Source organism: Mustela putorius, unplaced genomic scaffold (assembly GCF_011764305.1).
Source record: "Mustela putorius furo isolate JIRA1106 unplaced genomic scaffold, ASM1176430v1.1 tig00003867_pilon_pilon_pilon, whole genome shotgun sequence".
Lineage (NCBI taxonomy): Eukaryota > Metazoa > Chordata > Mammalia > Carnivora > Mustelidae > Mustela > Mustela putorius.
In genome coordinates this window covers 21,873,585-21,901,209 of record NW_025422019.1, presented here as the reverse complement: position 1 = coordinate 21,901,209, position 27,625 = coordinate 21,873,585, and the positions used below count along the sequence as shown (strand labels likewise).

Below are 27,625 nucleotides of genomic sequence, written 5' to 3'. Positions count from 1 at the left end.
TTTGTTAAAAAGAGAGGGGAGTACAGGCAGGGGAAAGGCAGAGGGAGAGGGAGAGGAAGAAGCAGACTCCCCGTTGAGCAGAGAGCCCAATGTGGGGCTCAGTTCCAGGACGCTGGGATCATGACCTCAGCCAAAGGCAGACACTTAACCAACTGAGCCACCCAGGTGCTCTGCTTATGTGGTAGTTTAAATAGCAGATGACGAAGTCTCCTATTAAATAAGGTTACTTTCTCCTGTGTTAAGGAATCTTGGAGTGAGAATTGAGTATACTGAAGTCTTTAAGACAGAGAGAGACAGAGGAAGGAGAAGAAGAGAGACTATGCATGGTAAGGGTTGGGCCCTAGAATCCTAATAGTGGTGCAGAAAACAATCCAGCTGAACAAATAAATCAAGCGAGTTCTATATGCTCCACATCTGAAGCCTAATACTGGAAGATAGTCAGAGAATTTTCAAAGAAAGTCTCTGGGAAGCAACACTGACAGGGTCAGAGTATAGTGAGCGACTCTCTGTCCCTGAATTTCAACATAGTGTCAAGTGTAAAGCATGTGAACTGGGGAAAATGAAGTATCTCCCATTTGAATATCTGTAGAGAAAGGGTTCTGAGTCTAAAATGATTTCTGTCTTTTTTAGAAGAAAGTGGCATGGCTTAACAGCATGCAATTTAGAATTATTTATTAAAGTGCAAATTCTAATATCTTCTTATTTCACAATTTTATCTTAAGAAAACATTTCTTTTACATTCTTTTGATTCCACTTTTATGCCATGAGGCCAATCAACTGCATTGATTTTTGTGCATATGACACGCTAGGAAAAAAATACTGAAAGCTTTAAAGGGTAGAGAATTTTCTTTAAAGCATAAAAAGTAGATCATGAATTCCTTTCAATAGAACTGTTTATAAAGAGAAAATCTGTTTACTCTAGTTAGCAAATTAACTCGAATCTCTAAAATATTGTAATTGTAGTTTGTTTGCCATTAGGTTAGAAAAAATCTTTTTATTGAAGCATAATATAAATAGGAAAGTTTAATCACAAGTTTACGGTTCAATAAATTATCACCAGGTGTACACAGCAGCGTGGACCAACACCCAGGTCAAGAATAAATACTGTTGGTACCTCAGATGCTCCTTGATGGTCTTTCTCACTATACCTTCCCTTCTCCCCCAAAATAAGTTCTTTTTGACTTCTAAAACCCTAGATTACTTTTGCCTTTTGAACTTTATGTAAATTAAAAAATAGTGTATATATTTTTGTGTCCAGCTTTTTTCTCTTATTACTTTTGTGAGATTCATCATGTTGTTACTTATAAGCTGTACTGCTTTCATTTTTTATTTATGTGTATGTATACATATATTTGTGTGTATATTTCTCTGTGTGAATGAAACACAGTTTATCCTTGCTTCTTGCAATGAACATTTGGATTATTTTTAGTTTGGGGCTGATTCTATGCATAGGTTGCTGTGTATATTATATACATATTTTTGTGCACAAATTCATGCTTTCCTTTTGGATATATATTGAGAGTGGAAGTGCTAGGTCATAAGGTGTGAGTATGTTCAAATAGAGTATCTACTAATTGACAGTATCTACTGTGAATGTTTTTCCAAATCAATTGAACCAATTTGTATTTCTACTAGTAGTGTATGAGAGTTTGTTATTTGTTGTCAGTTAAGTGAAAGTGCAATCGTATATCTTTGAGGTGTTAATTTGCATTTCCTTTTGTTAAGATTTTATTCATTTTTTTGAAATAGAGAGAGAGAGAGGGAGAGAAAGAGAGATCAAGCATGAGAGGAGGGGGAGGGAGTAGCAGATACCTCATTGAGTGCAGAGCCCAGTGTGGGGTCCCATCCCAGGACCCCGAGATCATGACCTGAACTGAAGTCAGACGCTTAACTGGCTGAGCCATCCAGGCAAGTAATTTTTATTTCTTTGAACACCAATAAGTTGCATATATTCTCACATTTTTTTTAATCTTAGCCTAAGGCAGATTTAATCCATGCACCAAAATTACTTACAGTTAGTAAATTGTAGGTGAGTATTTAACTTTACCCTTTAGCACTCAGGCAAATGAAAGGTATTCCTTGCTACAGTGTGTTATAGGGCAATCATCAAACATCAGAATGCTAACCCAATTTTTTTCCAGTTTCTCAGGCCTTCTCTGTGATGTCATCATGAAAATAAAATGGCCCAAAATTTTGGATTAAAATTGCATTTTAATTAAGGCTCACATAATTAGTTAAGAAATAAGCTATTTTAGGAGCACCTGGGGGACTCAGTTGGTTAATTGCCAACTCTTGATTTAGGCTTAAGTTATGATCTCAGGGTCATGAGATTGAGCCTCACAACTGGCTCTGCAGTGGGCATTGAGCCTACTTAAGATCGTCTCCCTCTCGCTCTGCCCCTCACCCCTGCTCACATGCACTCTCTTGAAAGAAGAAAGAAAGGAAGGAAGGAAGGAAAGAAAGAAAGAGGAAAAAATGAAGAAAGAAGCTATTTTGGTTGAATCAAATCCTTTTACAATTACTGAACAATGTAGTCCCTATGCTAATCAGTAAAATTTGTTTTTGGGTCATCATTTCTTACATTCCCCAGTTCCCAGATTGTAGTTCCTCAGCCAGTCACATGGAAATCACCTGGGCCCAATTTCAGATTCATGAATTAGAATGTAGGCGTGAGTGGGCAGTAGTGACAGGGATGAGCACTGGAATTTACATTTGCAAATAAGTCACCTACTTGATTTTGATGAGTTATCCACTATGGATAAGGATGTACTAAGAAGATCTTAGAAGGATACATAAGCCAATTTCTATGCCCCATCAGACAGCTGAACCAGGATCAGAGTATAGCATTTAAAGCAATTGGGGGGTGATACGAAAAGAGCTCTTTGTCAGTAAGATGTATTGAACAACCTGAACTACTGAGAGTTGTTTTCTAGAGATTTCTGCACTGAATGGGAGAGAAGCTCATATAGGCAGCTGATCATACATTCTTCATAAATAAAAGCAGAGTCTCTGATGTGTGCTCTCTAACCACCAAGCCTGGAGCAACTGCAAACAGACACCATCATGGATAGATACTAACACCGCCTTAGTTTTTAGATCTTCAAGTCTCTCACCTTTTGAAAGTGCTACTTTTTTTTAAATATAGCCAAAACCTTGCTAATAGACTTAAGCGCTGAATCTCAATGAGGGTACTTGGCATAATGCAAGAGCAAGCATAAGAATGCTTGAAATAAATTTCCATAAATATGAAGCAGCCTGTCAATAAATTTAATTTCTGTCTGATTTAATAAAGGGCTAGATAAATATACAAACATGAGAATTATAAATTATGTTTTAATTTTCCTCACCCGCTATAACTGTCTTACAGCAGGTTAAAGTTTATAAATTGAGATTTTTATCTCAGCTAATCACATTTAACATTGCTTCACAATTAGTTAGCTAAAAGGAAATTGCAGCTTCTAAACACAAAGTCTGAGACTGATCTAATCAGTTCTTTTGCTTAGGATTATTATATTATGAAGTCCAATATTTTGAATGTGATAAATTGTAGCATGTTGATATACAAACGTACATATATACTTGTCTGCATTTCAAAAGACTGAGTCAGAATATCTAATTATAAAGATAGTGTGGTTATTGCATTATTACATGGACTTTGTTTTATTATTCCCATTCAAGAGGTACAGAAATATTTGAGGAAGTGGTTTGTGGTTGAGAAAGTTGTCTATAGTGTTCAATAAGAAACATCTTTCCAAACAAAAGACTCACATCACATGGAGGTGGTTTTCCCTCTGACTGGGATGTTAGGTTCTTACCTAGAAGGGGAACAATAGCCTAGACCTCTGCTCACTTCCCAACCATGATGGATCAGTTTCCTGGTTCACTTTTCTCTTGGTGTTCCATGAGAGGCACATCTCCTTGTTTGCTCACCTGCCCAGGTGTTCAGAAGTAGTGGGCCTTTTCTGCTGTGTGTAGAGGGACGCTTCTTTGCACCACAAAGGGCTGATCCACTTATCACATATTACCCTGTTCTCCAGATGAAAAAAGTGCAAGGAAAGGAAACAATAAATGACATCCAAAGAAATCTGGATTATTTCTGCTCATTTCAGAATAATACTAATATTGCCCATGAGAAGGAAACTATGGAAACTGATCAACTTAAACTTTAAAATTCAGAACCAAAAGACTTCCTCAGCTAGCATGATACCAATATAACTTACTTGTAAATAACGCCTTACTTATAAATAACTTATAAATGACGCCTGACTGGCAAAAAGAAGAATCAATAGCATTATTAAAGAATTCTAGTTACATTTAATCACAAGCTGATTTTGTAAATTAATCTACTTACTGACTGGCCATTTTTTAATACTTAGATGTTTTGATTAATTTACTTATTTTTACATTTGCTTAATGATTCACCATCTTTAAATACCAAATGAAATGATAACATGGACTGTGACTAAAGAAAAACATCTTGTAGTATAATTTCTTTTTCTCTGTTGTGCATTCTTCCTAGATGTGTGTCACCACTACTGTGTGAATTCTGAATCCTGTGCCATTGGCGATGATGGAAGTGTTGACTGTGTCTGTCCAACACGCTATGAAGGTCCAAAATGTGAGGTTGACAAATGTATAAGGTGCCATGGAGGGCACTGTATTATAAATAAAGACAGTGAAGATATATTTTGCAAGTAAGTGGACATCCAGCTTAATCTATAAAAGCATTCAAACCCAAAAGGATGTAACAGTTCAGCCACAGAAGTGAAAATAATGCAAATTGTTTTTATCCTAAGGTTTTCTATAGTGACCAGTGCATTCTGTTCTCCTTTTGGTTGCAGATAAAATTCAGTTCATGTCAATTAAATGAACTTATTCGACATCTATTATATGCAACTGGGGAACATGAAAATTAATCATGCCATCATGTAATGATATGATCAGATCATTCCCTATGTAGAATATTCCGAATAGTAAGCAAGAAATAGTGAAATGTAACATATCTTCAAAAAGCTATATGTAATATTCTTAAATTTGAATAGGTCAGGCTTTTAAATGTTTCATCATTATTATTGACAGGAAGTGTTTCCTTTCTGTTGTTACAAAATGAGCCTGTGGGGGAGGAGCAAAAGAGCTGTCTAATGGGAAAACATATTAATCTTTGGGTTTTTATCTGACTTTAAGCATAGTAGTCCAAAATTAGGAGAAGGAATAATGTGTTCTAGGAGGCACCTACAATAAAAATGTTCAAGTTAGACCTTGGTTACGTTGCCTTTTGCCCTTTGGCTTTAAGACCAAGTGACTGGAAAACAGAGCATCACAGCTAAAGGGTAATGCCGGTCGGGTTCTGTTGTGAAAAAGTTTATGCCGCTGAGGTTAGATAGAGTTCAGTCCTCACTCTGAACTGCTTTTCACAACCTTTTAAAAGAAGGACTTAAAAGCACTGGAGTCCATCACTTGCCTTGCCGAGGAGACTCATAAATGAGAACATGAGGTAGAAAAGCATGGCATCAAGTGTTCATCCCATAGCTTCCCCTGAGACAGCTCTGTGAGTGTGCCAGCCCTGAGTGATGTTGCTCTGCCAAACAAGAACCAATAAAATTTCATTAGAGACAGCAGCAACATCTTTTTATTTTTTATTTGCTCACATTTTAGAATTTACGCTAAGTATGATTTGTGTTATCATTAAGAATGACATTTACTCAAGCCCTCAAATTGAGTCATTTGAAAGTACATTATTTTTTAAGTAAAGTAATTGAAAATATAACTAATTATAAATATGTGCCTTTGATAAGTATATAAAAGCAAAGGCATTTTCACATAAATGACCAAAATCATTTTTGGTCCTTAAGCTCGTCAGTTCTTTGTGATGAAACTTGAGCAAGACAGAACTTGGTTTCCATGAGTGAACATATATTTTTCTCTCTGTCCAGTGCACCGTATCAGAATGCATTGTAGTCTCTTGCTTATGACTGCATTCCATTCACACAGGAAATAATAGATTATCATCTAAGACAAGCTATATGCCACAATTTCCTTCTGTTTACCTTGGAAAAGTTCATGCAGAGACCTATACCGTGTTTCCATTACAAGAGGGAGTTCCGTATGAATAAAGAAGGGCGAGAATCTTTGGGCTCTCAGGACTGCCTACTCTTCTGAGAAAACTGGCTTTTCCAACCTGGAAACACTAGAACCTCATAATCTTAGTAGGCCACGAAGACCCAACATTGTAGTTCTTGATCCTTAAAAGATCCTTTTTTGAAGAGTATGTCAAAAGGATAAATATTAGTTGCTAACAAACAAGTAGATAGTGGAAGCTTATAATAGTATAATACTTGATCAAATAGACTATCTAACATATGAGCATGATAAGACAAACAAGACTGGGTATTCTGAAACTTATTAGACAAATTTCTTTTCATTTCTGACACTTTTCATCTCAGCATAAATGGCATTTACAGTGATGGTAGAATTTCTGTCTCATAGGTGGGAAACTGATACTAAAACAACCACAACTGAGTTACAGTAAATCTTTTACATAAATAGGAGAATTCAAGCCTCCATGTATATGTGTGATGCCAAATAGTCAGGTGTGTTTCTAATGCACTATGAGCTGTCAACTAGAATAGATACTCTGTCAAGTATAGTAAAATGATCTTTAAAAATGGAGCTAACTGTATATTTTTCTCTTTTGTGGAAATCTAAGTAAATATTAATGAAGAATGACTTAATCATAATTTTGAATAGCCTAAATAATACCTTTGCAATGTCAATTGTTATGGGAATTCTTTGTGCATATGGGACAACTGGTAATTAACTTTGGAAAGTGATATATCACAAATTGTGTGTGTGTGTGTGTGTGTGTGTGTGTGTGACAAGTGATATATCACAAATTGTGTGTGTGTGTGTGTGTGTGTGTGTGACACAAGCCTCTAAGAAATAAAATTGTGATGAAAACTGGCATTAAAATATGGGTTGAAGTCTGATGCATTATAGTGATTTCAGTAATTTGTATTTCACGTTTGAAATATACACAAATGTGTGTCTTCAATTAAGGATTTAAAGAAGACCTTTAGAAGGCGAAAGAGGCGACATCTTTTATAGCTCTTGAAAGCAGGAGTTTAAAAGCAATCAATGCTTAGAATTTTTTTTTTCTCTTTGAAAAGCTGATATTTGGTATATAGTTATCTTTTTTGATAGGAAATCTTTTAATGTATAATGAGCTTTTTTTCTCTTTGACGTTGTCCTTTTGATAGAACAAGAAACTATAACTTACTGCTCTTTGATTTTCAAGTAGGCTTGGATGAGGACAAGGAAAAGTCTCTCAGATCCATTTAACATATAAGAAACTAATAGCACTATGTATATTTGTCTCACTTTGCATCCATATTCAGATAACTCTAGATTTAAGACATTCTCTGTTAAATCTTGGAAATGTTAAACTACTGGTTTCTTCTCCATGTTGGTTCTACATTCATATATATCCATTCTGTAACCAGTACATAGCTGACTCATGGTTTCTGTTCATCTTGAAAAGAGTTACAACTTTAATATCTTGGCTCTTTAAAAATATCTTTAAATTAAACACCTGGAAAAATGATAGGCCGTTTGGTGTATTTCCCACAGGCTTACCACCTACAGGAGGTGAAATAAATATTCACAGAATAAATTAATCAGGATCACCAACTGATCATAGCAGGAATCTAACCAATCATTGAGAATTACATTTCAATGGATGTAACATAATAGATATCCATCATGGAAAGGATCAAAATGATCAGTGATATTGCAATCTGATTTATGAGTCAAGCTTGTGACACCCACTGATTGCTTCATGGTACCTAGTGCCAACATGATCTCACCATGAGAATAGTGGCATGATCTGTTGTAATTCTGATTTGGGCCACGGCTTGTATGATTCTATGACCCTACTTCTCAAGAGATCTCTTGATAATTTAGAATGTCGATGCACCTTTGTCTGTTTCCCAAACAATTTTCAATGTCCAATCTAATAGTATTTATTTATGTCAAAATATAACATGGCAAGTAAGAAATTTCTGTGTTTTTCCCATTATTATTATGCTTGTTTTCCCCCATGCAGCAATAGCCGTAGTGTTCGTTCTTATTTCAGACATGTAATGTAAATTACATGTTGTAAATTAGAGTTGCTTTCATATGGTTTCCAAGAAACCCTACCTTGTTACCTTGTTGCCAGACTACATATTGTTCCTAGTACACTACTGTTTATTTTTGCAATGAACATTGCATGATTTTTTTATATGCCAGAGTAAAAAAAATGACATTAATTACAGTACATAATCAAAGAGAAGCAGTGGGACAAAATGACTACCAGATAACCCTATACTTTCTTATAAAACCTGGAATCTAAAACTCCTAACAGTTTTTTTGGACCAGATTTTCCAGTTTACAAGAAATAGCTGAAGCATTTGCTTCCAGAATATTAGATCATGTGGTTTATAATTCACACTGATGTCACCAAGCCCTGGTTATATGAAAAGGGAATAGGATCTTGATGCTAATGTTTCCCTGCAGTGTAAGTGCTAAACATTAAAGCATATTTTTCACACACATATATAATGATATTAAAATTTTATATTAAGCAAATGGGTTGAAAATTTGAAAATTACCAAATGAAAACATTTGTCTGTCATCATTTTGTCAAAAAAAAGTACATATATATATATATGTATGTGTATATGTGTATATATATATATATATATATATATATATATATATATATATATTTGCCTCCAGGATGTCTGTCTTTCTGAAAACTTCCTTTTAGCCAGGCATTCCATTACTCCTCTGTGATGAATATTCTCATCTGCAGAGAGTTTATGTCAGCTTTCAACAATAATGATGCCAGTAACAATGAGATCTCTCTCTTCTTTGTTGCTGCAGCTGCACTAATGGAAAGATTGCCTCTAGCTGTCAGTTATGTGATGGCTACTGTTACAATGGTGGCACATGCCAGCTGGACCCTGAGACAAATGTACCTGTGTGTCTGTGAGTATTATAGGATGTTATGGGCATTTTGTGGAATGACTTTGTATGTACTTGGAATCCCTCCTCTATTGTTCTCCTTTCTTGGGCTAATACATTTTATTGGGGGGGGGCATAATACATTTTAAATGAATGTTTCATGGACATCTCTGATCAAGTATTATTCCTTAGTGGCTCATATGCTGTAGAATCTCCTCCCTCATCAATTTACTGGTAATTTCATAAGGAAGAGCTCATTCAATTCTTAGTATCATACCCATTAAAGACATTCATAGATCTTTAAACTTGGAAATGCCAGGGAAAATTAATTTCATTGACCTTATTCAGATATGAGAAACCCAGGCATAATCATATTTACGAACACTTGGTACTTACAACCATTCTTTCCAAAAGAACTTGTGGTATGTTTTCAAATGTATAATGCTATTTGATGTTTGTATCAGGTGTAAAGTGTTGTATTATGTAAGCCTATTAAGCCTGTGTCCACTTTGGAATTCATTAACTTGAATCTGGGTTTCTAAACATTTGGAAAGTGTTGGAGATTCTCTGCTCATGAGAAAAATCTAGAATTTAGTACTTTTTCCCTCTGTCCAGAATGGACAACTTGAAATAAAACCATTCCACTTACATGGTTTCTATTTTGAGTTTTCTTTTATCACTGCTTGACTAGAAGGATGACGTCCACATAGGATCCACATCCACTTTCTGTCCCCATCTTGTCAAAGTAGCATGTGATGAGTGTGAATGAGAGAGAAATGAGCATACCTGATGAAGTTTTATTCATATGTTACTATCTCTGTATGAAATAATTTTGAAACATATTTAGGAAAAAAAAAAAGTCAGACGCTTTATTTAGCTGTATTTTACTGAAATTCTGCAGATGCTCTGTGGGGTTTAAAAGTCAGCGCTGTGACCAGAAAGAGAACCCTTGTGATCACTACTGTCAGAATGAGGGGATTTGCACTTTAACTGCGTTTAATGAGCCAAGATGCAAGTAGGTTTAACCTTCCACTTACCACTGCGCTTCGTGTGACATCATTTCAGGCCACAGTTCATTGGTTTAAGTCATGAACATCCACATGCATTTCACAGTGTATACTTAATCTCAGGGCTCATCTGTGTCACACACACTTAACCTTTGCTTCGCTCACCGACAAGTGTATGCACCACAGTCAGCTAGAGTGTCTGGAAATATAATGGAGGGAATGGAAAAGCTCATGGAACTGCCTAATAAAAACACATTTGCTAGAATAGTGGCTTTTAATTAAGGAAGTACAGAAGCGGGTGTTTTTAGACTATTGCTATAGTCTGTACTGTATTTGGAATAGTGGTTTTTATTTGGTAACTGATTGTCCATTTCAAGTACTGATGAAATAATACATTATTTGCTCTCCCATGTTTTTACTGAGAACACTCTTTCCTTAACCAGAAAGATTTCTTCATGGAAGAAATAGGTACATGGTAAAAATTTGGTTTCCTAATAGTTTAAATTTTTCCTTTTGTCCATAACAAACAAACTTATTACCTCTGAGAAATTTCAGGGGCCACCTTTGGGGTGATTATCGATGTTCATCACAACGGAAGTAATTTTTGCACTTTGTATCTGAGCTTTAGAGATGGCTTATATGTGACATCGCCCATAATACCTAGTGTCATAAACAGCCATGCCTGGTACCTGATGGCAGCCCCAGGGTGGTGTCACAGTGTACTTCTTAATAGTCTTTAAGCACGGGGCGCCTGGGTGGCTCAGTGGGTTAAGCCGCTGCCTTCGGCTCAGGTCATGATCTCAGAGTCCTGGGATCGAGTCCCGCATCGGGCTCTCTGCTCGGCAGAGAGCCTGCTTCCCTCTCTCTCTCTCTCTGGCTGCCTCTCTGTCTACTTGTGATTTCTCTCTGTCAAATTAATAAATAAAATCTTTAAAAAAAAAAAAAAAAAAAAAAAAAAAAAATAGTCTTTAAGCACAATTATATTGAAATTCAGATTGTTCATTATCAAAACTCTATGGTTTTGTTCACAAATTATCTATATTGTTATTCAAGAAAATGTCATTCTTTAGATCATACTAAAAAAAAAGCAACTGATTAAAGTAAGCACATAGGGAAAAAATGGTATTCTTTCTTTCCTTTTTTTTTTTTTTCCTGGAAGATATTTGAATATGTCAAACCAATATTCCTATATAAACTACATCCAAAAGTAATACTTTAAATGTTAGCCTACAAAATGTATATAAACTGATCTATTAAGGCACTGATTCACTTCTCGGGTGAATCAGGTCACACTCGGGTTTGTATCTTGTTTAAGTGAAGACAGAGGAGACTCTTCTTCAGTTCTACCTCAACCTGGCTCCACCCTAAATTCCTGCAGCCATTCGGCAAATATTTGTAGACCCTGAAAGTGTGCTAAATCCTAGACAAGTGAAGATGAATTAAATTAAAACCCACCATCAAGAAGCCCATTAATTAATGGGGTGAAAAATTTATAAACAACAACTTAACCTATAAGAATGTAGGTGTGAACACAGGAAAAAAGAGAGGGCAATAAAGTCATAGCAGAGCAAGTGATTTGTTAACAGAAATGGAAGGTTTATAGAAATGGCGATTTTTTGTGGTTCACCTAGTTCATGTATTTCAGTGAGGTTGGGAAGAGCCTTCTGAAAAGGAAGAATAATATAAGCAAAGACATGGATGTGAGACTTAATGGGCTATTTGCAGAACTGTGTGAGTGGCTGCATATAGTTAGACTGAAGGGTGTCTGTAGTTGGGAAGGGGAGGGGTGTGAAGACATAAAACAGAAATAGTAAATTAGAATCCTATTTATGCCAAAGTTAGAGGATTATGTAGGATCCCAAAAAGAATGAATAGCCAGACATCAGAGATCTGAGCTGAAGGAGTTGGCTTTTGAAGGTGATGAGCATGTGGGGAGAGCCCTGGAGATCAGCTGCTGGGACTCCCTCCACATGAGAAGATTTGGCACCACTTAAGGAGAAAAGTGACAGGTGCTTGAGCCTGCATAGGGCAACTGGAGGGTAGAAGAGCAAGGGCAAGAAATTCATGGGTATTTCAGAGTTAGTAAGTCCAGAATGATCCTTGGCTAAACATTGATGTATACTTCATGTATACTTCATGTATACATGGTACTTCATGTTTGGGACAATAGTAATGACTGTTCTGGAGCCCAGTCTTCATTATTCTTGTCCCTCTTCATTATGTCCAGGCAAAGTATACATAACATTTCAGACCAACCCTCCTTCCTCCCCATAAATAGGTCTAGGAACATGTCTGCCAAGAGAATGCTCCTGTGTCCCCAGAATCGATATCTCTCATGGGAGTAGCAGCCTGTAATAATGTTCTCTTCCACTCTTTACTCTTACAAAGTATCATCAGGGGCGCCCAGCCCCTGATTATCACCTTTCAAGCTGATAATAAGCCTATTTCATAAGTTCAGTGAGGAAAAATAACTTAATTGGAAAGGTTTAGCACAAAAACATTTTACTTTTATGTATGTTTGTCGTTATCTCTATATGCATTTGGTTTTATGGAAATTTTGTCTGCACCTTTGTTTTTTAAAACCTAAAATTTATTCTGATGGTAGCAGTAATGCTTACTGAATCCCTCAAATTACTTAAGCTATAAAAGAAGCATAGGAGAGATAATGATATTCTGCAATCATCCATTCATTAATCCATTTGCCAAATGTTTATTGATAACATAAGATGAATGATACCCTGTGTAAATTTGGAAGAATAATTAGTAAGAGCTAAAACTGACTTAGCAAATACTTTCCACCAAGCACTATGTTAGGCACTTTACATATTTTATATAGAGTTGGGATATTATTATGTTATCATTATCATTATCATGATGTAATTATTATCCCCATTTCACAGATGATAACTCTGAGGTTATATACTAGGAAGCTATGGATACCTGAGATTCAGATGATACTTGCTTGGTTCTGAAGTTCATGCCCCAGTTGTAACTCTTACTTTGTACTACTTTCTTTACACTCTACTAACTCCAACATGGTTTTTACTTTGAAGAATTTAAAATTTATCTTTTTGGGGCACCTGGGTGGCCCAGTGGGTTAAGCCGCTGCCTTCGGCTCAGGTCATGATCTCAGGGTCCTGGGATAGAGTCCCGCATCGGGCTCTCTGCTCGGCAGGGAGCCTGCTTCCCTCTCTCTCTCTCTCAGCCTGCCTCTCCATCTACTTGTGATTTCTCTCTCAAATAAATAAATAAAATCTTTAAAAAAAACCAAGAATTTAAAATTTATTTTGGTAGATGAATGGATTTAAAAACCTTAAAATTCCATTTGACAATTGTTTTAATAGTTAAGTGGGTGATGTGTGTTAAGGCAGGCATTTGTAATGAGAACTGGGTGTTATATGTAAGTGATTAATCACTAAATTCTACTTCTGAAACCAACATTACACTATACATTATCTAACTGGAAGTTAAATAAAAAAAAACAAACAAAGAAATGTAACCAAAGTATTATAGGAAAATATTTCAATGGAGATCAATTAATGATTTCTTATTGGGGAGAGAAAAACTTTATAGGTGAAGTGATATTTTCATAGTATTTTGGAAAAAAAAAGTGTAGTATTTGTACAGATGGGAAATGATTAAAAACTTTTTTTGAAAGAGGAAGAGTATAGGTCTGAATATTGTTGAATATTCAGAATAGGTCTGAATAGGTTATTGAGAACAGAACATAGGCTACATGGCAAACTGGGAAGAGAGAAAACTAGAGAGATATGTTGGGGTCAATTGATGAAGTATATGTTATGCCACGACACAAGAGTGGGTTTACAGAAAGAAAAGTAGAGGATTAAGGATCTAGGAAATACCGCTGTTTGATTCTGTGCTACAAAGGAATCAGCAGAAGCAAATGAGAAAAAATAGAAATTGGGGGGAACTTGTCCAAGAGTAGATTCCTCCAAGTCAAAGGAGTAGAGAGTGTAAAAGAATTTGAAAAGAAAGGAAAAAAGAAAAGAATATAGATCAACTCTAGATAGTTTAAGGAGGATAAAAATTATAAATTTTGGTTTATTGGATTTTGCCATTGAATGGCCATTAAGGGAGATGTTTTGAAAGCTCTATATGACAGGAGAATATTAAGCCCTTGGGATATCTTTCTAGTGGTTGATTTTCCTTATAAGGGGAGCTTTTTGGAAACATGGATTTCAGCCTCAGATTTCAATTGGTAGTGGCCATGTATCTTTAATGAAAAGATAGTATGTACTTGTTTATCTAAAAGCCTTACAGGAAACAAAAAATTGATTTAAGAGCTAAGATATAGTGCTTGCTTTTGTTTGCTGATAGTACATTTCTTTTTTTCATAGAGTGGAAAACTATTTGAATGTGCAGAGCTTATATACATTTGGAAAGTCTATAAAGTATTGAGATCTATGAAGGAGACAGATTTTTTTTTTCATATAGAAATTTTATTACTGTATCCTTCAATTTAAGGAATACATTTGTTCTTTGAAAGCCTTCACTTTTGTCTCTTGATGGCCATGTTCTCTTATTACTATATGTAGAGGAAAAAGAAAACTCCACAGAATAGCCTAGAAAAACACAAAATCTAGGAATTTTTTATTCTTATTTGGCAAAAATTTTGATTTTTGGGGGGTAATACAAAAGAATTTATTTTTTTAATTGGAGTATAATTAATATGCAATATTCTATTAGTTTCAGGTATACATTAGAGTGATTCAATATTTTTATACACTATGAAACAATCTCTATGATAATGGTAGTTACCATCTGTCACCACACAAAGTTATTACAATATTATTGACAATATTCCTTATGCTGTACATTACATTCTTATGACTTCCTTATTTTGTTACTGGAAATTTGTCCTTCTTCATCCTTTTACCTATTTCACTTGCTCCCTGATCCCTCCCTGCTTTGGTAACTAAAAAAAAAGGAAAAATTTTGATATTTTTTAAAGTACATCACATTTTGTTAAAACCAAGTTTTTAAAAAATTCTGATGTATATATTTTGCCAGTATTTGGGCTGCTTTATAATTTTTGTTGTGAGGGTTAGAAATTATTAATACTGTGAAGAACTACTCAACTCAGTATCAAGTTAATAGTGTATTCCTACTTGTAAAAATATCTTATTAGGGCCAGACTTTTATTTATATTACAGTGTTGTCTTCCAGCAATATTTAGAGTATACATTTCATTTTCCAATAATAAAATCATGTTTGTAGCATTCTGAACAGCATTCCATGTCAACATATATAATTAGATGCTTTTATTCTTAGTTGTTGTCCAGTGTTCCATTGTCTGCATTTTTCCTACTTTACAGCCATGTATCATTCAGTTATTAGGTATGTGGTTTTGTTTTTGTGTTATGTTCTTTTGTTAACTTTTTTCCAAAGATAAAAACATGTATGCAACTATCTTTGTACTTTCTCGATAGTTTTCTAGGATTAACACCCAGAAGTGGAAATATTGGGTCCAAAAGTATATAGACTTTATGAACGAAATTAGCTATGATTTTGAGAAATTGATTAATGACTCTTTGTGTCACATTTTCCTTGTCTATAAAGTGATGTTTGGACTAAGTGTTCACTTATATTAAGTCTATATGGCACAATATATTTAAATCTGAGTCCAATCTGATTTTTTTTTTGTTTGCTTGTTTGCAATCAGGTTTAAAATTGTGTTGGAGTCACAACCACAGACACAAATTCTCCCCCAAATCCTTCTAAGATACATATGAAGACACTGAAAAGACTAAATTTCCATTAGCAGCAATATTAAAAATAATAAAAAATCTGTTCATACTAGAATCCCAGGTGTATGACCTTTGATTGGTTCATATTTTACCCTTATAGAGAACAAATATACTGTCAATCTTCTCTTCCTATACCCATTCATCAACAACCATTTATTGAGCACCTACTATAAACCAGACAACATCCTAGGCACCAAAGGGTTTATCAGCGAACAAAATACAATAATATTTGACTTGCATAGCTTAAAGGCAAATAGTTATCTATTATTGGTTGAATTTGGGTAATATTTACTTTTCTAAAATAGTAATCTGTGTAATTTGTATTCTTTTCCAAGAAGAGAAGAGAAAAGGCAGTTTTTAAAAATATTTGTGTCATCTGAAAAGGGAGAACCAAAAAGATCTCTGATAGTGCATTGCTTTTGAAATCATATCAATTCAGGAAATGACTGTTTTCAAAATGACAAAACTCCAAGATATTTCTTATACTATATATTATTTCTTTTTGCCCATAGCAGAACAATTCTCCATTTGGTCAAAACAAGATGACAATGTTAGTTTTTATGTTTTACTTGTTCATTTCAAACAAAAGCTAAAAATAAAATACGATGAGAATTTTCCCCCAATCTAATACTTTTTCCTTTTTTTTTTTCTTTTTGGTTTTGTTAGATTTATATGGGTATCTGGGTTTTTTGTTCATCTTTTTTTTAGGAAAAAGGGTTTTCCATGAAATTATCTCCTTCCTTTGATCATGTGTGTGTGAGAATATCTGTGCGCTTAACATTGCTCATACTCCTCCCTGACATTCCGTATTTTATGGATGGAATTGACCTCTCATCTTTGTGTGGCCTTTGGACATGGAACATATTTCTATGAAACTGGCCTGGGAATGCTGCCTGTTGTACACTCCACAGCCCCTTTAAATTTATATGTCTGTTTCTCTCTGGTAGTTTGTAAATTCCTTCAAGTAAGAAGTTGAGTATGAGTTATCTATTTGCCCCAATAGCTAGTATACATTCTGCATGTGGTATGTTCTTAGCTAATGTTGCTAAAAAATAGTATCTTGGTGTCTTTTTGTACTGTGAGATCTGACAGCCTGTGATATTACTATCATCATAGTAATACCACTCTTACTTTGTTATTAAATTTTCGAAAACTGCAAGAGTCAGAAAAAATAGAAAAATGATTGATTTTATCATAATTTCCATCTAATGCTACCCTGGGGTGTTTCCTGAATGCTCTGAAACTCAGGTTAAATGATTCTCTACAAAAACTAAATAGGCTTAATTCACCATCTTAACTTATTAGAAGAACATAATTTTATTTGTTTTTGTTCTCTCTTCTCCTTGCCTTTTGTTTGTTTATTGTTTTTAGTCTGGAAATCTCTACCAAAAATGGACAGGGAAGAAGAGGAAAGTCAGGATATATAGCCCCTGCCCTTGAAGGACTCTGAGTCTATTTGAGGGAAGAGATTAAGGGAAGAAGGAATATGGCAGGGACTCTGGGAATTGTAGCTGGGCAAGTAAATTATGCTAATAAAGGAGCATTGAACAATAATATTACACAGTAAAATAATTCTGAGGAACATAGAATAGCTACCTAGAAATTTGAAACCCATTCCATTAGCAATAGGGGAACACTGACAATGTTTGAAATATGGAGTACCATGATCATCTGAATGTTTCAGAAAGGTCTTGATGACATGGTGCTCTGCAGGAACAAGAAGCCACAGGTTTGGGGGGGAAAAAAAAGATTTAAAAGATGAATCCCAGTTTGTAATGAAAAGGAAGACAAAGATATTTTTCAATTAAAAAAATGGCTTTTCAAAAGTGGTTTGTGGTTAACAAGACACACAAGAACCAAGTGACAGAGGACATGCTATCTTGGGGACTGCAGTCTGTTTTGCTTGCTTAGTTTTTTCTCCTTTGGTTCCTTTGTCATCTTAATATGGAAATGCTCATAGCATGCACTTTCTAAAATTGTTCTAAGGATTAAGAAATATAATATAAGTAAAGAACATAGAGTATTGTTCTTCAACATAAACATTAAAAAAAATTAAAAAGGAAAATCTTAAAGCCAATGTAATACACTAGACATAAATGATCAGAACCTGGTGTAATTTGGGCTTCTAGGAGTCTGAAGATGAAAAATAAAGTGCAGATGTTTTGTTCATTTGTTTGTTTTGTTTTGGTTTGGTTTTTTAAGTGCTTGTTATTGAAAATGAGGTGATATGTGGCATAAAGAAAAGAGGAGTAGTCCAAGGAGAGTTAGTGAGAGGGGAATTACATTAAGTAAAACCCAGCTCCAGTCCTATGGAGAAAAAAAGGACAGTAGGGGGCACCTGGTTGGCTCAGTGGCTTAAGACTCTGCCTTTGGCTCAGGTCATGATCTCAGGGTCCTGGGATTGAGTCCCACATTGGGCTCTCTGCTCAGCGGGGATCCTGCTTCCTCCTCTCTCTCTGCCTGCCTCTCTGCCTACTTGTGATCTCTCTCTCTCTCTGTCAAATAAATAAATAAAATCTTTAAAAAAAAAAAAAAGGACAATAGGTGTGCCCTAATTTACCTTAGAAAACACACAGAGGAAGTTACTTCCTAAACATTTGTAAAACAGAGGTTTTAAATGCAGAAGGATGCAAAACAAATACATAAATACCAAAGGGACATTAATTAAGAGAAAGATCTACATTAGGTCTTTTGTCATTTTCTTTGGTTTTGTGATTCTTCCAATCTAATTATTTTATTAAAAGTTCAGCATTATTTTCTAAGTCCTAAGGGTGAGAGAAACACATAAGGAAATGTACAGGTACTACAGAAGCCTTTGTCTGGACTTGTGGGAAGAGGATAATGAGTTCTGTTTCTGTCACAGATTTGAAAGAGATAGGAATTATTCTCTACACTCCAGCTAATTAAGGCCTTAGTTTCTCAAAATGCTGGCCTTGCAGAAAGGAGACTACACCGTTTGCTCTTCCCCAGTCTTGCTGTCAAGCTGAGCAGCGCTCCTGCATGTGGACCAGCGACCTTGTGGCCCCATAGAGAATATTTGAGAAGAGCCCAAGGAACTTGTCATGAGTGATTTCAAACAGATCACAACTTTCCAGCAGGGGTATTGAGCAATTCAACTTTAGCGGCCTGTATTGTCTCTATTTCAAGAGTCAGGTCATTGCACATTCCTTATTTGCTTTCCTGCCCCTTGGCATATTTTCAAAGCAGAAAATAGGAGATGTGCTTGTCTTTTGGAGTAGTAAAGGCGAAGAGAAGCTGTCACATCAGTATCTATCCTTTATGATCCTAGGTAACAAGCTCGTCCTGACTTTCACATGCTAGTCATGCTGAGGGGAAAACACGCAATACAGATATCACATCTTTCTGTGCAAATTTTAAGTATAGTTTTTGCTTTGAGAGTATAGTGGCACTGCTTAACAGAGAACATTTATTACAGAGTTACATATATGGGGTGGCTATTTTTTTTTTTTAAGATTTTATTTATTTATTTGACAGAGAGAGATCACAAGTAGGCAGAGAGGCAGGCAGAGAGAGAGGAGGAAGCAGGCTCCCTGCTGAGCAGAGAGCCCGATGCGGGACTCGATCTCAGGACCCCGAGATCATGACCCGAGCCGAAGGCAGTGGCTTAACCCACTGAGCCACCCAGGCGTCCTGGGGTGGCTATTGTTATAAAGCTTTGATGTTGTCACATTATCTTCCCTTGATTTGGAAACATATAATCATATATGTGACTTCATATAATCAGCAAATCAGAATAAACAAAGAAACTAAGCACAATATAACTACATAATATTTTCATTTGTTAATGCTACCTCTTTAACAATTTAAATTTTTTTCCTATCTATTTAGACTACTTTCCCCAGATTTTATTGTTATAGAAAAAATTCATAATTTCAGATGCTTTTAACAACAGAGATTTATTTCTTTCTCGTATTCCATGCTGGAACAAGTAAAAAAAACTGTATCAGTCAGCCTTTGACCTAGTACCTGATCCCAAACTAATTTTATACACTTCCAAGAAAAGGGTCTGGCACATACAGTTTAACTAGCAACATTGACTTAAGGGTAAAAAAAATAAAGATTCTTCATACTATCATTATTCAAGAAAATACGTTCTTTCTCCTTTTTTATCGTAAGTTAGTAACAGAAAGAAGTCATTATGTTAAAGGAGTTTAAAGCCTTAAGCTAATACTTCTTCCAGTGGGCGTTACAAATAAGCAATTACAATTACATAGATATTGGCATGATATATACAGTCTTTAAATTTAATAATTTAATATTCATAATATCATCATTTGAGTTAAATTAAGTTAAATGATATTTAAATTTTATATACATCATATGTCACTTAATCTCCCAGGGAAGGTTTTTGTTTTTGTTGTTTTTGTTTTTGTTTTCGCTTCTATAATTATCAATTTACCTCCCTCCACCAAAAAAAGAAGTGAAGAAGGAAAAATCTTTTGAGGCAGTAAATGGAAAACATAAAAAATAGAAAGGTAACATATACAGTAAAAAAGGAAGTGGATTTAAGAGGAAAACAAAGGTAACGTCATATGAGACTGTATCTGCAGACAATGTGTGGCAAAGCAGGAAATATCGCTCACTCTCTCCATTTTTATAAACTAAAAACTGAAATGGATGAAATGCTGAAGGATACATCCTTTTTGTGAGGAGAGGAGACTAGATTACAATACAGGTCTGTCTGATTCCCAAATTCATCCGTGCTGTTTGTGTCCCAGCATATACTTTAGTTTCAGACAACAGTTTAAATTAATTGATTGAATTAAATTATTTAATTTAATACCAATAACTGGTTTCCATACCAAAGAATTCATCAAACACTTTTATAAGTTTTGTCATAGAAGGAAAAACATTTCTTTGTTGTCTGTATCCTGAGACAAGAACTGAATTATTACACAATTTATATCACTGAATAAGTAAAAATTTTACATGCCCAAGTTGCTAGAATGTGATCACCTGATTTTATAGAGGGAAGAATTAATAAACGAAAGGGGGAAGTGAGGAAAGAGGGAAGCAAAAAGAAAGAAGGAAGAAAATATTTGCCTAATACTGTGGTTCTTACATCTGAAGTGTTTCCCGTGGTGGATCAGTATTACTTTCAGTGAGAAATGGCTGACTGGTAACTAGCTGAAAGCATATTCTTACGAATGGTGCTGTATATTCTTCATAGAATGAGTACGGCACATATATCTCTATATGTGTGTATTCGTATGTGTTCAGCCATGCATCCTCCATGCCTCATGGGTTCATTCATTCATTTTGTCAGATGGCAAATATTGATTAACCAGATACACACATTGACTATGTGCCAGATACTGTTCAAGAAATGAGAGAATACAAAGATGAATAATAATCTCCACCTTAAATTAAACACAGTCTAGCATAATTATGGGCAAATGCATACTTAGATATCCATGAATACATATATAGAGAACAAAAAATAGAAGTTACCCTATTTATGATTACATGTTGATCAAATGCATAAAAATATTTAGAACCACCCCCAAATGGCAGTATTCTCCATAGTGAAAAATGCTACCATAATACTGTGTAGCATTTTAGATTTATTGAAGACATTTTTCTCTACTTCCTGAATCAATTTTTAGCCCATTGCCTGCATAAACCTTCTCACCTTGAGTCAGAAAAGTAATCTAACACTTGGATTAGGAAAGAAATGTGTGTTAATGGGCATCTTTGTTCTAAAACTTCCTATAATTCTATCTGTACCATGCTTCTATAAGTGTTGAACAAATCTGGTGACTGCTGTATGACTAACTTTTAATAGCATACACAAATTTGTTAATTCATACTGAAGCTTGACTTTCGCAATTAATCTATCTCATATTCTTTTTTTTTAATTACTCCTTTTGTTTTAGAACAATTAAATGTAAAAAAAAAAAAAAACTTTGAAAATTCAGGCCCTAGATTTTAAGGAAGCCTGAAAGGCTGTAATTGGGAAGTTGGTATCCACACTAATACAAGATACTAATACAAGGTCACCTAACAACAAACGGTTGGTGGGAAGATTTGGTGATACCTTTTGGTATATATATGGTAATCTTGTAAGTAGAACAAAGAATATGCAGAAGTACCATAAGGCCAAAGTCCATTTTTATGTCAGAATCATTTTTCAGGGATTTAGGTTATAAATTAGCATGACCAACATCAATATCTCAGCTCATGAGCACTGCAATAGAAACTAAATTAAATATTTTTTAGAGAATTAAAGTTATATTGGACTTAAAGATATTCACATACTCAAAACATTGTGGTAACACTTTCTGATCTTCGTCCCATTGTCCCAGATTTGCATGGGATTAATATGTCTTGAACAATAGTTAATAGGTACTGTTGGATATGCCAGACATCCTCATAATAATTTAAGATTTCACATCCTGTACCACAGAAGCCCTAAAAATTAGGAAGGGCCTTGATGAAGTTGTATGTTTGTTTGTTTGTTTGTTTTGTTTTGTTTTTAATAGAAAAGTCTTTATTGCATACCCTTATTTTGTGCTAAATCACAAAATATGGCAAAGTAGTTACTTTGTGTTCATGGCATTAAGAGAATTTTGCCCCCCACGGTTTGCTGTCTTTTTAAGACAGTTGTGGGACTGGCCTTTGATCTGGGCAATGTATACAGAGAGCTTTCTACTGATATTACAGGGTGAATTGTTTTTCCTCTCACCTTTAGCTATAGCATTGTAACCACTGTTTCTAACCTCTGCTTTTAGGTCTTCAGTTACATCCACCATATTACTTAATACTCATTTTATAATTATTCCTTTTAGTTTTCATTTGGTGGATGTAATGTATTCAGTGAAGTAGAAATTGTCTATCCACTCTAAAAAAACACCTCATGCTTTTTTGATCTGCTTTCAATAAAATTTTCTGGGGAGTATTTAGATGATAAAAATTTTCCATTACTAGGGACTTCTATTTTTCTTTTCTTTTCTTTCTTTCTTTTTTTTTTTTTTTTAGTATTTATTCAGTCATCATTTCACACTTTGGTAGCCATTTCTGCTCAAGTGGCCTGTGCAGAATTTTATGTTTAAACATTTCTAACTTAAACCACCCAATCTTAACAAACTTCCTTTTATGGGTAATTACTTGGCAAACTAGATTTCATCTTTTCTTTTATGGTCCTCCTTACTTCTTAAAATAAATCATGTTAAATAATCCATTCTGTTAATTTTATTTTATTCATGGCCACCTCTTCAATTTCTTATTAATTTTTACTTTTCCTAAAATAATTGTGGGTCAGAGTTTGTTTAATATCCATTTTTTTTTTTACTTTATCACTTTAACAATTCCGAGAAACCAAAACTCTTTCTGCCCCAATTCTCTTAATATTAAAGTAAGATTAGTTTTGTCTTACTAATTTTATCAGCATAAATAACACAATGATTTAATGTAATGTTTTCAAACTATGTATTATAATATGTTCTTATAGAGTAGAATAGAGTATACTTATAAAAACCAACTAAATTCAAGCTTCTACTTTAAGCTTTCTGAAGAAAATAAAACACAGTAATCCCTAGCTGTTGCCATGTAAGAAGTAACAGTTAAATTTCGATTGAGACTAGTACTGCATAAATAGAAATTGTAGTACAAAATTGTATGTAAAAAATACCAAATAGGGACGCCTGGGTGGCTCAGTCAGTTAAGTTGGTTCCTTCAGCTCGGGTCATGATCCCGGGGTCCTGGGATTGAGTCCCGCATCAGGCTCCTTGTCCAGCAGGGAGCCTGCTTCCCTCTCTGCCTCTTCCTGTGACTCTGCCTGCTCTCTCTCTGACAATAAATAAATAAAAAATCTTTAAAAAAAAAATTAAAAAATAAGTGAAAAATAGAGTGAATAGTTTTGGAAATTCAAACCTGTACTGAGTAATAATATAGATGAAATTTATAGATAATGGCTCTTTGAAGGTATATTAGACACACTTACAATATTTTGGAACCAAAATAAAAATGCGAAATTGATATCAAGAAGGATGTAAACACTTTTTAATAATATGTTCCTCATTGTTACTGCTGGAGACATAATGTTAAACATTACTGACCACAGGTCTGAGCCAATATGGTGATTCCTACAATTTTACTACTTAAAAATAATATATTATTTCCTTTTGTTCAGACAACATTTTGGGTTTCCTGTTGAGGGACTAGTACTCTCCTGGACATGAGGGACTAAAGAAAGGCATTTCTTCCTACTCCTGAGTTGAGTTAGAAGGATCAAGGGCATTGTTGCAGAATAAGAAATAATAACACCATGTTTTATTTCTACCACTTATTAGCTATTTTTTTCTGGCAAAGTATTTGAACAAGCACTTCCTCATTTCACGCACTGAATAATTCCAATTCCTACATTATTATAGAATTGAATAAGAGCATTTTTCATATGAATATATTTATCCTAAGATCTGGCGCAAAGTTAGCAAATGTTAATTGGACCTTATGCAAAATTTCCCCTTAAAGTTAGAGTAGGAAATTTTGGGGACATATTACAAAAAATATGAATCATTATGAATATATGAAATAATTTTAGCTCAGAAAGCTTTGAAACAATAAAAGATCTAAAAGTGTTTTCAAAAAAGTGTTTTATGATAAAATTAACAAACAGGTGACTAAATATCTAGATAACTGTCTATATAACATTTTGCAATACTACTGTCTGCAAAGAAAAGGGCACAAAAAGGTACTGTAAGAGTATAGAGATTCAAAGTTAGAACACCATGCAAAAATAGTCATGATTCAATACTGAAAGACTAAAATTTGCCCAATTAATTGGAAAAAATATTTTGCTGACTTTTTAAAAAAATTTTCTTTACATAAATATGGAAGTACTACTATATAAATCTGGTAGACAAAATGTAGTATTTTTCATTTTTTATTGAAGTTCTTGGAGCACAAAGGGATGGATGACACTATGCATGAGTTTTCTAAGGTTTCCTTAATCCCTTTGTGCCATTCCCCCCCCCCCCCCGTGAGGCTTTCTTTTTCCTTCTAAATGTCTCCGTCTTCATGGTTAATAAGGGCAGCCTAGCACATATAAAGAAGAGGAGAAATTCAATTCCAAATTGCTTTAAGGTTCACCTTTGAATCTTACTTTGGTCAGAAGAGTCCCATGACCTTTAAATTTGATGAAAAGAGGGAGTGGATATTAATCAGATTATTTTATTTTGAAGTTCTCCCAAAGCAAGTGACTTTAGACGACATTTCTACAAAAGGACATTTGTGGTCCATGTAAGTTGATCCTTGTTACATGGTGAAAGGCAGTATCTCAGATTTTAATACATCTTTAGTGTTCTGTATCTGATAGTCTCAATTCTCAATCTGTGCTACTTCAGAGCTAGCATTATTTTAGACAGTTTAAAATTTTTACTAGTCTTCCTAGTAATATCTGCTATACTATTGCCTTTACACAAAGGTGTTCCTTTGTGCTATAAAATATTACAATTGAAACAGAGTATATATTAACTATACAATAATTTCACAAACTTTTAAAGGGCACAGTAAATCGACTAACTACATATTTCATATAGTAACATTCAGATGAGAATTAGTTACCTAAATTAAAAACCTAGCCAGCTTTCTAGTACTATGTAAAGAACTTCTACCAATATAATTTAATCTTTTGAACAATCATTCTGGGCATGAATATTATTATGTTCATCCTAAAAATTAAAAAAAATAAATAATCAAATAATATTTGATATAGTCCCACAAAGTCTGTGGGACTATAATAATAATTTGTCTCAAATATTTCTTGAAGTGTGATTTGCGAATTACTTCCATCAGAATCACTTTGTTAAAGATTCCTGACCCAGAGGCACCTTGGTGGCTCAGTAGGTTAAAGCTTCTGCCTCTGCTCAGGTCATGATCCCAGGGTCCTGGGATAGAGCCCCACATCAGGCTCTCTGCTCAGCAGGGAGCCTGCTTCCTCCTCTCTTTCTCGGCCTGTTTCTCTGTGATCTCCATCTGTCAAATAAATAAATAAAATCTTTAAAAAAAAAAAAAAGAAAAGAAAGATTTCTGACCCAGACTTCAAACTGTTTAATGAAAATCTCTGGTATATGGGACTCTAGAATTTCAGTTTTAGCAACTTTTTTCAGTTTGATAATCATACTTCTGTAGAACATAAATGAAATATCATAAAATATATTTAAGACTTTTATACATATAACTATAATGAAAGTAGAAGAATAAAACTAGGAAAAGAATGCAGCAGTAAATAATCATTCTTTTTAAGGTCAGTAGCCTTAGAGAGAAGGGAAGAAGTCAAAATCAGTGTGAAATCTCTAAAGCTTTACCAAGCAGCTATTGACTTCAAGAAACTGTTAGGAGCCATAAAAAAAGAATGGAATCTTGCCATTTGGAACAACATTGAGGGTATAAAGCTATGTGAAATCAGTCAATCAGAGAAAGGCAGATACCATATGATCTCACTCATGTGTGTAATTTAAGAAACAAAACAGATGAGCAAAGGAGAAAAGAGAGATATACACATACACCAAGAAACAGACTCGTAACTATAGAGAACAAACTGATGACGACCAGAGAGGAGGTACGTGGGAGGAGGGGAGCAAGAGAGGATGGGCATTTAACAGGAGATTTATCACGATGGGGGGAAAAGAAAAAGGTAACAACAACAACAAAACCCTGCCCAGGACAATATATTTATATGATGATGTAAAAAAAGGATGAAAGATAGCTTAAATAAATAAGTCTCTCTCTACCTCTTTCTCTCTTTCTGTATCCACATTCCAAAAATACTTAGTTAAAATTCACCAAGGTGTTTAAAAAGTTAAATAATTCAGACTGTCATAGAGATAAACATAAGAAAACGGGGATTTTTGTTGCCTTAAGGTTAAGGATAGTGGAAAACAGCCTATAGAGTAAGTGTAAAAGTAATGACATAGAAGTGTTCTGGTAAGAAATAAAAAATGGGGGGTTGGTGCTGGGTAACTCAGTCAAACATCCAACTTTTGGTTTCTACTTAGGCCATGATATCATGGCTCATGAGATAGAGCCTTGAGCTGGGCTCTGCACTCAGCAAGGGAGCACTGGATTGCAACAGTACTGATTAAAAATGACCAGGGCATGGACTATGGATTTTGCTTGAGGAATAATGAAAAAGAGACAGATGCCAGAAATACTATAGTCAGCATGATAATGCAAATGATTCAGTGAGGAATTGGACAGGAAATTTTGATCATCTTCAGACATTCTTATTGCTAAATGCTATGCCATTAATGGCTTTGATCACTGTAGTCAACTCAGGGTATGAGGATTTATGAATTTCTATAAAGATGGTAAAAATACCTGGTCTTAAATCAACCACTGGAAGAAGAACTCATGGAGCAGCAAATGCCTTAAGTAGTCATTTTGTAAGGTAGGCAACAAGAATAATGATTTCTATTTGATTTAATATCTCAAAAGAGATTATTTTTAAAAACTGTAACAAATGTGGAACAGTGGAATATATTTTATCTTTGGCCATAAAATAATTGTTTTATAAGGAGTATAGGGAAAATTGCAAGGTTCATCAGCTGATTAAGATGTATAACTATTAAAATTAATTATTTCTCTGACACAGTCTTTGAGAGTTATATCCAGGATATAATAAGTAAAATATTCCTTGAAGATTAGGAATTTAAATGTGGTTCCACAATTTAAAAGAGAAGGGCTTTATCACCATGAGCAGGTGATTTCTTTTATCCATCATAAATACTAGGTTCCAAGCTATGGATAAAATAGAAAATCAGTACTGTTAACAAATACCACCTGTCCTACCTAAATAATTCCAGAATTTGGAATTAAGAATCACGT

At 34.5% G+C, this 27,625-nt stretch overlaps 1 protein-coding gene across 1 annotated transcript in view; it reads left to right on the top strand.

Moving 5' to 3' along the window:
- The window catches only part of LRP1B (LDL receptor related protein 1B), a 1,620,129-nt gene that overhangs the window by 1,573,022 nt on the left and 19,482 nt on the right, over nt 1–27,625 (top strand). Inside the window, exons 85-86 of the mRNA XM_045066491.1 lie at nt 4,520–4,694; nt 8,923–9,027. Of these exons, the coding sequence (XP_044922426.1) occupies nt 4,520–4,694; nt 8,923–9,027 (280 nt within the window). The remainder of the gene's footprint in view (nt 1–4,519; nt 4,695–8,922; nt 9,028–27,625) is intronic.